The sequence below is a fragment of the Epinephelus moara genome, chromosome 5 (genome assembly GCF_006386435.1).
Source record: "Epinephelus moara isolate mb chromosome 5, YSFRI_EMoa_1.0, whole genome shotgun sequence".
Taxonomy (NCBI): domain Eukaryota; kingdom Metazoa; phylum Chordata; class Actinopteri; order Perciformes; family Serranidae; genus Epinephelus; species Epinephelus moara.
The window spans coordinates 27516437-27527412 of NC_065510.1; the positions used below are offsets into that span (position 1 = coordinate 27516437).

General features: G+C 41.6%; 2 protein-coding genes across 2 annotated transcripts in view; both read right to left on the bottom strand.

The window, feature by feature from the left end:
- dcaf15 (DDB1 and CUL4 associated factor 15) overlaps positions 1-9155 on the bottom strand; it is a 12210-nt gene extending 3055 nt beyond the window's left edge. The window contains exons 1-12 of the mRNA XM_050043569.1: positions 8830-9155; positions 6823-6920; positions 6220-6358; positions 5923-6029; positions 5669-5814; positions 5416-5577; positions 3645-4250; positions 3102-3193; positions 2747-2869; positions 1462-1544; positions 1270-1374; positions 1025-1140 (exon numbers count right to left, since the gene is read on the bottom strand). Of these exons, the coding sequence (XP_049899526.1) occupies positions 1025-1140; positions 1270-1374; positions 1462-1544; positions 2747-2869; positions 3102-3193; positions 3645-4250; positions 5416-5577; positions 5669-5814; positions 5923-6029; positions 6220-6358; positions 6823-6920; positions 8830-9015 (1963 nt within the window). The 5' untranslated portion in view covers positions 9016-9155. The remainder of the gene's footprint in view (positions 1-1024; positions 1141-1269; positions 1375-1461; positions 1545-2746; positions 2870-3101; positions 3194-3644; positions 4251-5415; positions 5578-5668; positions 5815-5922; positions 6030-6219; positions 6359-6822; positions 6921-8829) is intronic.
- A 93-nt stretch (positions 9156-9248) lies between these two features.
- khsrp (KH-type splicing regulatory protein) overlaps positions 9249-10976 on the bottom strand; it is an 11116-nt gene continuing 9388 nt past the window's right edge. The window contains exon 18 of the mRNA XM_050043571.1: positions 9249-10150. Within this exon, the coding sequence (XP_049899528.1) occupies positions 10142-10150 (9 nt within the window). The 3' untranslated portion in view covers positions 9249-10141. The remainder of the gene's footprint in view (positions 10151-10976) is intronic.

The window sequence follows — 10976 nt, forward strand, 5'->3', positions numbered from 1 at the left end:
GGACAGCCTCTCAGTCCTTCCTTAGCCGCTAACGTTAGCTCATGTACAACACATGTACCACACAGAAACTTTTACAAAGGGTCATAATGTGCTTCTAGTGACTGTCAAATCGCCAGCGAACGTTGTTTACACAGACACGGAGAGCAGCGTGCCTGCTCTCATGGGACAAAGATCCTCTGAGAATAAAGATGGTTCACTCTGCTCTGCCGCCAGGAACAAACTGGGAGGCAAAGATCCTCTCTGAGGAAGAGGGCTCACTTTGCTGCAGGGTTCACCTACGTATATTGTTTCTCTTCTGATACAGTCAATGTGTGCATCACAACCACTGTAGCGTATTGCACAAAAGCTTTATAAGACTGTTACAGGCAGCAAACTTGTGGATGTCCTTTGTTTATATTTTTTTGTAGCCACTTCATTTAAATTGTCTGCCTTGTGATTAATTTAATTTAAAATATTTTTTTTGTATGTGTTGGTCAGGTAATGTTAAATAAAAGTACATGATGACTAATGTACTGCTTTGGGGTCAATTCTTAATGTAAACAGTATTTTTAATATTAATGCACCAGGTCAGAGAGTTCCTTGTTAAATATACTTTGTTAGTTCTCAGAAAATATCTTAATATCCAAGCAAATTTTGTATCATAAATGAAATATACTTGACTGAATCGATATTGAACTGAATTGAATTGAATCGAATCGTGAATCGGATCAAACTGAGTCCTTGAAAATCGAATCGAATCGATCTGGAAAATCTGAATCGATACCCAGCCCTACTAAGCAAGGTTTTACAAGAGTCCTTCTCTCCACCAATATTTTCCCAGTACACAAATACCCCCTAAATGTTCAGATCTGGACAGCAGAAGTCAAAAGCTGCCAGTTGTATTTGACCTCTGACTTGACCTGGATGAGTGAGAATCCTCAAAGAAAGACATCTGGACCACATTTTGGGACAGTTTTCAATCCATGTTGGAGGGTGTGTGTAGGTATCAGGACGCTGAATGTGTGCAGATGTGCATATAACTCACCTTTGTGTAGAGCTTCGTTGGTCATGCGATTAATGTAACGGGAGCTGCTCTCTGGAACCAACCACTTCATCACTGTGTTCACACAGGACTTCCTGTAGGAACTCCACACGCTCCCACTGAGAACAGAGATAAAGACTGACACCTTTAACACAACAGAAATGAGCAGAGCATAACAAGAAAGAGACAGACAGATAGCATTGTGTGTATCTGTGTGTGTCTATGATGGGGTGGCAGTAGTTCCTCACCTGGTCTGACCCTTGACTTCTGTAAGGTCACCAACACCCACGGTGCAACACACACCTGTGTTTAGGTCCCAGCTCACCTGCAGGTTGGAATGATACGTGTTTGGCCTGGGAAAAAAAACAATGAGAAGCAGACTTAGCGGGAGCAGATGCAGAGCTGAAGAAGGCTTTGGGTTATTTAGGTACTGCAAGTACCTGCAGTGCTCCTCATCTGAGTTGGAGAAGGCCAGCAGCAGCAGACCAATGTTGATCATCACAGTGTTGGTTTCAGGACACACCTGGCACAGATGACACATACATTATCTCCAGGTCACATGCAAAACATTCTTCCTCCCTTCCTTTTTTAAGCTCAAAAACACCAGAGTTAAAAATCAACTTACTGTAGAAAATACAGTATGTGAGATGAGGTAGGAAATAATGCATACAGCTGAAAATGTACCCATATACTCAGAACATTCCTCTGGTGCTCTCAGTGTCATCTAGAACATTTTCCTAATTCACTGTCCGTGGAGCTCTAGTCTTTATACCCTATGACATCACAAATTTGAGTTTTAGCACTTCAACTTTTTAGAGTTGATCATGTTTACTAATATTTTGGACTGTCTAGACCACAGGAATAACGTGTACAAATTTTGAAAATGGGCGTAGCTCCTCTTTAATAACAGTATAATGTGCTGCTCAAATTACAAAACTCACTGCCCCTCGGATGGTGGGAAAGGGAAGGGGAAAAGAAAAGCGCATGGGGTCAAGAAAAAAGAAGTCACCAAATGAAAGACTAAGGACACCGATGCAGCTCAAAGGGATGACAAGAGACTGGAGAGGAGGAAAAAATTACGGTGATGTATATAGTTCAGAGAAACCTGAGGAGAGTGACGAAAAGCAATCTGAGGTGAGAAAAGAACACGACAGCTGTAAGTACAGTTCAAAGCCAAAAATCCTCCCTATACGAAGCATTTAAGGGGGGATTCCCCCATTTTGAGTTTTAACGCACTGAGTCAACAAATGTGTACTGGAGAATTCAGGTGATTTTACTGTAAAGCTATATACAGTACACTACATGTCTAATGAGACTTATTATTTGCAATCCAATCTATATTGGAGACAAGCTGTGTGTTGTTAGACTATATCTCCTCAAGAATAAAGCACTACTTTTCTTATTTTTGGAGGGTAGCTTAAATTATTGAGAATGTAGGACAGGCATATTTAAGCTTTTGCTTTTACCTGAGCCTTTTCAGTCACAACTAAAAACAGACTGTCAATTTTGTTTATACTATTTGTATTGTTTGTATTTATTGTATCATGTATGAGGACTGAATAAAACACACACTGAACTAGTTTGGAATCGAGACATGAAGACGTGAATAAGTGCTGCAGCAAACCAGTGTCAGGAGAATGAGAACGACACTGAAAGTTAACGAGGCATTGTGTGAGTGCACAGTACTGCTTGTGTGTTTGTGTGTGTGTGTGTGTGTGTACTGACTTCTAATATCACAACATCATAGTCACTGAAGGAGCAGAACTGAGGGGCCCAGGCAGCGTCGCTCCTGATCACCTCATTGATAAGATACTCAAAGTCCAGAGTCAGCTGCTCCACACACACACTCTGCAAGAAAGAACACAGGTTACGCTAATTTTTTTAAGGTACCAAGAATAAACACACAAACCCTCACTATCTATACATGTGAATTATGACTCTGTTTAATTAGGTGCTCGGAGACAAATGCTTTTAGCTGATTATTTCCAGTACTTCCAGGACAGGTAGGGAAATTTGAAATATATATATTTCAATGTTTCTGAATTTACAGCCACAGATATACTGATGCAAACACACACACCTGTCCATTGTGTGGCCCGGTGACCAGCTGCAGGTTCCGTCCTTTAAGGTCAGTGACTGTGAAAGGTAGTTGAACTTTGTCGTCTTCATAACCTGGAGAGACAGAAACAGAGAAGAAGAATGCCAGACCTCAGACTTGACCTGACAAAGGTTACTGTTGGAGCCAATATGGGTGTTTTTGTTTGCTGTCACACCACAAGGGGGCAGTCAACGTTCTTAGAATTGGTGATGGGTCACGTCAATCAATTAAGTACAAAAGACACACAGGTGTGGGGATCAGTGTGTTTGGACCACAGGAGGTGTTACGTTTCTTACCGCAACACATAATGTTAAAACGTAAGAAATTAGTCTAGTAAATAAATAGGTTTCTGTCAACTACCACCACCGAAGAACCGAAGAATACATCGCAAGAAAACACAAAGTTATGCGTGTGCAAGAAAACACTTAAGTGGTTCATTCACCGCAGCGGAAGCCGGCACTGGGCCAGTTTAGCCACTACAGTTACTTTACACTTGTTCTGTGTGTCCTCCCCTCTTTCTCTCACCTCCTGCACCTCCTGTGTTCTGCTCTGCTGCCCCTGGCTGTTGGAGGCAGTAGTGCAGACGTGAATAGTTGACATATCCAGGCTCACAGGGGCCGACCTCCTGGGATGAGGACGGGGTCGGCGGGGAAGAAGGTGATGAAGAGGAGGAGGCAGGAGACATCACTTGTTCAGAGCACTGTGGCGAACTGCGGCTCCCACCTGATGTTGACGCCTGTGGCAAACTAGTCCGTCTCTCCTCCTCTCTTCTCCTCTCTACATTTATCCCTTTGTCTCCTGGTATCTGTGCTGCCTCTTTTTCAGCACCATCAGCTGGTCTTCTTTCTGCCTGGCTTTCATTTTCTTTTAATCTTCCTCCTCCTCCTCCACCTCCTCCTTGGGCCCGCCTGAAGAGGTCAGCTGCAAACTCTCGTGCCCGCACCGCTGCTTGTGACTGGCTGGGAGATGATGGGATTGGAGTAGGCCTGCTAGGTGGCAGTCGGCTTTCGGGAGATCCCTGAGGTAGTGATGGAGGAGACGTCGAGGAGGTGGAGGAAAAAGATGAAGCGGCTTGACTTGACAAAGCTGCTCTCTTTGTGTAAAGGATCTGCGATGACTGACCCTGCTTACCTGCAAGAGACAATAACCTATAGCTGAGATCAGGCCACACAACATCAGCAGACAATTTATTAAATCTTACAGGTGTGTAGTGGTGATAATGAGAATGAAAATGAGTGTCAGGAAAAACATTTGGGAATCTGTATTTTATCAATGTGGCACAGTGGAACCAATTTGCCATTTTGGAAACAACAGAAATAAGCATGTCAGAATTGATCTAGCTTTTGCTGCACTAGGGATGGTTGCACCAACAGGGCTTTTTAAATGGTCTTAAGCTAAGTCGGTCATAACTTGGTATTCCAACACCGACCTTATAGTTATGCCTGTTGCACCATCTAGGCTTAATCCTTCTGCTCAATAACACCAGGCGTGAATCTTACACCAAGTCAGGAGCAGGCATAAAGTCAAATCTCAGTCCATCTCTATCTATCAGCAGCCTGATACATGAGAGCCAACAACAGCCCACATTAGCTTTCCTGCTGAAGTCTCCTTTTTCTAGCTAACCTACAAACATTAACATGTCTTGTTCTTTACCTCAGATTGTTGAACAAGCAATTGAACAAATGTTCACAGCTAAAAAAAACTGCTAAACTGCTAACAACACACTGTCCGTCCATGAGTTGTGAGCTACAGCAAAGTTGCTTACTATTTCTCTACTTTCATCTTATGTGTGGAGATCTAACTGCCAGGCCAGCTGCTGTCAATCAAACACAGACATGCCTCTCCTATACAGATCTTGATGTCCATGAAATTTCTATTTCTTTATCATAATAACATCACCACAAATGATAAATGATTGGCTTCACATTTGAAAGACAGCCAGAGATTGTTAACAGTGTATCCAACACATGCACTACTAGGCAATAGCCATAGTGGTGTGGGCATTCACATGAACACACGTAGCTGTGACTGGGCATAGTTAAGACTAGGCTCAACTTCGGTTAATGCAACTGACGTATTGTCGATTCTAAAGACTGGTCTTAACAAAAAACGACTTAGCAGTTGGGACCAGGCTGAGTAAAGTAATTGTGTTTTTAATGCTCTGTAAAGTGTCTTTGAGTGTTGAGAAAGGTGCTTTTAAATAAAATGTATTATTATTATTATAAAGACCAGTTTCTGCTCCTGACGTGACATTATTTGCTCCCCTAACCAAATTTAGTTCCTCTTTAAATGTTACCTGGGCAGAGTGAGATGCCACATGCCACCAGAGAGTAGCTCGTGTTTAACAGGATGACCTGGTCCTTCTTCAGCTGGAAAGCAGGTTGGAAAGTGGGGAACGGGTACACCACCTGGTACCTGCTGTTGAGTACATAGCCATGTTCCAAACACTCACCACTTCCTGTGGAGAGAAACGGATTACGTCTGATGAGTCAGAGAGACAGAGGCAGTAAGAACAATAAAGTAGTCCATCTCTGTGAATGTGTGTTTACCTGTGCGTATGGTTGTGGCTGACGGAACAGGGCAGCAGTAAGAGCAAGGTTTAGGAGGAGGCATGGAGGCGATAGTGATGTAGATGTCTCTGTTGTTTTCATCACTCATCATTAAGTTCATCAGAACGGAGCTTGAACTGCGTGTACTGGCAGGTAGAACCACACATGCACACATAAATCACATATCATTACCTACATGCTGCAATAACATAAATTCTGGATTAAACGGATTCAACGTATTCATTATTCCTTACTTGAAGCCAAAGATGACAATTTTGGAGTGGTCATTTGGCCATTCACACACAGTCAGGTAAAGGTCGCTGTAAATTTCCTCTCCAGCAAACAGGCGTACATGATGGACCTAAAGAGAAAAAGCAGACACAGGACAAAGGATAAGATATGTATACATTAGGCTGACTTATATGAGGTTTCCAGTTATAACTCTCACAGGAAAACATGATATTACATCTAATAAGTCCTCCTCTGTTCACATATGAATATTCTGGATGGACCACATTAAGGTTACAGTGAGTACATTTGCTTTCCTTTACCTGTTTGAGTCGACTGTGCAGGTTGAACTCCCACCAATAGAGATGGTAGATGTAAAAGGAGAAATCATCATCTTCTCCACAATCGCTGGTGTAGGACAGGACGTAGCGGCCACATTTGGTGAAGCCAAGAAAGACATGTCTGGAACCCAAAAGTGATAAATATAATATATGCCCAGCTTGAACACTATTTCACTCAGACAATCCTCAATCTAAATGTATTGGTCACTAGCAGTTAGGGATGCACTAATCCAATAAATTAGATTAGTAGTGGCTCCAATAGTTACTTCACATAGCATAATCAGGTATCAACCATGATGTGACAGATTCATATTGAAATAAATTTCCTCAATATCAGTTATAGCTTTTAAATCTGAGAAAAAGAGAGCAATGGCATTGGACCTATACTCTGTATTGGCTGGCCTAAATTGAGGTAATCTTATTAGGAAAGGAAAACGCACCATCATATCAATTCAGAGAATCAACAGTCCTGATACACACAGAAATCGCATTTGCTTTGGAATGCTCTCAGTGTATAGACAAGGTGCTTAATGACAACAAACCTACTTAGTAAACACACACACACACTCACACACACACACTGACCCCGCTCTCAGGAACTCCTCGCTGACAATGTTCTTTAATGGGACACACACTCGAGGTGGCAGCTTCCTGAACAGACGCTGAGAGAACTGTCCTGACAGCTGCAGAACAGGCAAGAGAATGGGTCAGATGTGCAACATAATAATGAGGGGTGAGAACCAGAGGGGTGTAAGTGACATTTGACCAACTCTGGGACAGCCAAAACAAAAACTGATCATACTTTGTCCTGACTTTGTTTACTGAATTTTATCTTACATATTAAAACTTCATAAACATGTGGATGACAGTATACTTAATGAACAATATTTTGACATTTATTTAAAAAATATTTCCGTGAATATGTGTACCTTTTTGGTCCCAAATAGTTCAGTGTGTTCAGTGTTAAGTCTTTTGGATTTTGATTAATAATGGTGGATTGGTTTAAAATACACAAGTACCCTACCTCATCAGGAGCTTTCATTTGATATATATAACTCATATCATATGCGCCCTTTGCATCCTCAAATCTAGAAAAACATACTTAGTGCAACATGAAGCATAGAAATGTGATTAAATATATGGGAATTGCAGTATTTATGGAATAGCCTTGTCAGTGGTGGTGGTGGTGGTTCTGGATATGAATAATGTTACACAGGAAATTCTGCTTCATTCAATGCCCTACACTAGAGGTGTCAAACTCATTTTACTTCATGGGCCACATACAGCCCAATTTGATCTCAAGTGGGTCGAACCTGTAAAATTGGAAGCTACTGAGGAAAGAGGTTAACTTATCCCCTGCCTTAGAGACCTTTTACAAATCTAATGTTTTAGCCGTGTCTCTGCAATAGGATTCCACCATTATTGTTTTAAGATATTAAAAGATATATATAAAGTTATATTAAAAGAGCTAGAGCGGTTTGTCCACCAATCGGAAGATCAGCAGTTTCGATCCCCGGTTCCTCCAGCCTACATGTCAAAGCATCCTTGAGCAAGATACTGAACACCAAATTGCTCCTGATGGCTGTTCCATCGGTGTGAGTGTGTTTAAAAACTGAGTAGCAGGTGGTACCTTGTATGGTAGCCTCGGCCACAAGTGTATGAATATGTGTGTGAATGGGTGAATGTGACTCGTAGTGTAAAAAGCACTGAGTGGTCAGATGACTAGAAAGGCGCAATACAAGTGCAGGTCCATTTACCATATTAGTCTAATGTAGCTTCTTTTGTGTTGAAGCTGCTGATGGACAATATTCTGCACAATGTTCAATGTCTATAAATATGACCACAATAAGTATCTGATGTTATGTCAGAGAGCTGCATCCTAGTCAGTCAGCCTCTGAAGCAGCATTTACATAAAGTAGGCTGCTCACTGCTGAACCTGCTCCTGAGACCTGGCACCTCTTTGCCTTCACAAGTGCATCAATATTAGGTGTGCAAAGACATCCAATGGGCCGGACTGGACCCTTTGACGACCGGTTCTGGACCGCAGGCTGTGTGTTTGACACCCCCTGTCCTGCACAGTAACAGCTAAACATAACCTATCTAAAGGCTCGAGCACAGTATATCAGTTGTCTATTAACTAAAGTGGCTACGTGATTAACATTATATCTGAGGGTTGTGGTCGCATTAAGGAGCTGTGGAGCACTGTAAGTTGCTGCTGTGGTTTAGCTGAAGCTAACGCCGACTGAGCTTTCAAGTTACGATATAACGGTCAACCGTTAAAGGTGTTCATCATTAGCTAGCATGCTAACACTGTTCATTTACATTCAGGCGTCTATGAGTATGTTTGCAAACCACGCCGAGAGAGACAAATGTCGAGAAACATTGCTGGGAAGCAGCGGAAACTCAAGGTTTCCAGACTTTGTAGCATTAGCTAATTAGCCACCTGCCTGCCATTAGATGTTAGCTTCCGAGCTAGTTAGCAGCTAGCCCCAGAAGCTCCTGAAAACAAGGCGGCTTCCACTTGGAGCAGTCTTATTATTTACGAACAGCTCTATCCGTAATTTAAGTCGGGTTTTGTGGATTCATGCCTACCTTCCCACGCGTGAGAAGCTTCACGACATGGTCTTTGTGTTTCCTTTGAGGTTTCTGTTTGCTATCGTCCTTTTCTGATTTCGAGCTGGGCGCCATCTCCCACTGAAACTGGTGTCCCTCCTCGCAGTCAGGCCCGTCCTGATTGGTCCACAGGCTGCACGAGACTGACCTCACTCGCCGGTGCATACGTCCATCAAACCACAACAAAGGTAGGGCACGACAGAGGTGACATCCTGCAGGAAGCCACTACAAAAGGATCCAAGTATGTCTGTTTAATTACTGTCACTCCCAGCATCAGACATGAGACGTAGAATCAACCAAACAGGTCGTTTCATCTGATAAGACTTTATCATAAGGTCTAAAATGGGGAACAACCCACCCTAAACACAGTGGTAGTCATGAGCAAACAAGAGGAAAGAAACTGGTAATTGGATGTTTTATTTTAAGTATTTAAAAACAAGCTGTAAAAAATAACATCTAAAAAAATCAGCATACAGTAACGGAACCTATTGGAACAAAAAAGAAAAAAAAAAACAAAGATAGAAATTAAACAGAGGGCAGTCAAGCACACCATCACATACATGCTGCACACAACCACCCTACACTCTGGAGGACAGTTTGTGCCTCATTACAGCCCACTTACACACATTTTTCTGTTCAGTAGCATACACTGTATACAGGCACACAACCCCCTGAAGAAAAATAATTACAATGAATAAAATTAAAAATAAGAAATCATGATAGCAGGGAGAAATACACCTGCAACTTAACACTGGGAATGTTTTCTTAAAAAAAAAAAAAAAGAAGTTTAAAAAGTACCAAGAACAAAAGGAGGGAAAAAAAGACAAAAAGGACCAAAAATTGTTGCATTTTTTTCTTACAAACAATAATTTCTGAATATATTCAAAATACTGCTAGACCGTTTTTTACCCTCAAGAAATTGAAGGGGGAAAACTACTTAAATGTGAGACAGTGTTGAGATACTGTTGTGCTAGCTTGCAAACAAAGATGCTTATTAATTCACATTTCTTTTTAAAAATGAGCAAAAATATTACAAGGGGTGGGTGAGGTGAAGGGGCAAAAATGATAGTAATCCAAGTAGCGATTTAGTGCTTTGTTCAATACATGGGCGAAATGTGTTCCCTTTTTAAATTATGACTTAAAAAACAAGCAAGAACGTTGTAATAGAAAATGTCTGGGTGGATGAGTAAACCATGATCTTGTCTTGTTAAAGCCAAAAGGAAATCTCGATAGAAAAAAACAAACAAGTCCAGAGAGTCATCGCAACCTTCCAACAGACCGAGCCAATCGTTTACTGGGCCTGAAATGAGACAGACAAATTTTAATCAGTCTTTGCTTTGTAAAGAAATGGGAAAATTCTCACTACATTGTGTTCTAGGGCTGTAATAGTACATAAGAGTCACAGTTTGCTTCATAAACTGGTTTAATACTCTTGCCAGGGACTGAGGTAGCAGTGTGCCCACTAGCAACTTTGGTAAACCACTTACATTTTATAATAACAGGGCACATTTAAAACACTTCTGTATTAGACTGTAACAAACACAACACTTTCCCAAAAGGCAACAACAGGCTATAAAATTAAATACCATCTCTTATGCTATGAAATTGAAAACACTGAAAAAGGCCTACATAGAACAATAAAAAAATAACACTTGTGCATCAGGAGAAGTGTTTCAATTATTTCCCCCTTGGCTATATTTAAACATTCATAGCACCCACTGTTATCATCCTGGTGATCAGCACATCTGGCTTCTATTTGCCCTCGCCATACTGTGACTGGCTTGCACACCAATCCGCTTGTTTTGCAGACCTGAGCTTGTGTTGCTAATGGTGTATGGATAAAAGTTTACAGGTGGAACTCAGGCTTGCCTCAATTGGCATACCACCGTAACATGGTGGTCTGGTATGAATACACAAACCGTTACAGCCCTTGGGGCCGTTTATACGACAATGATTTCAGTAAAAACGGAAAAGTCTGTCCTTTGCATTTTAAAAAACTTCTGCGTTTATATGACGACGTTATTGAAACGATCCCCGTTCACACGGAGCCACAAAATCTACTGGAAACGCTGTAGTATGCACGCCAGGCCAATGGGTGGCAGTGTAAATTTACAAAGCAACACCAC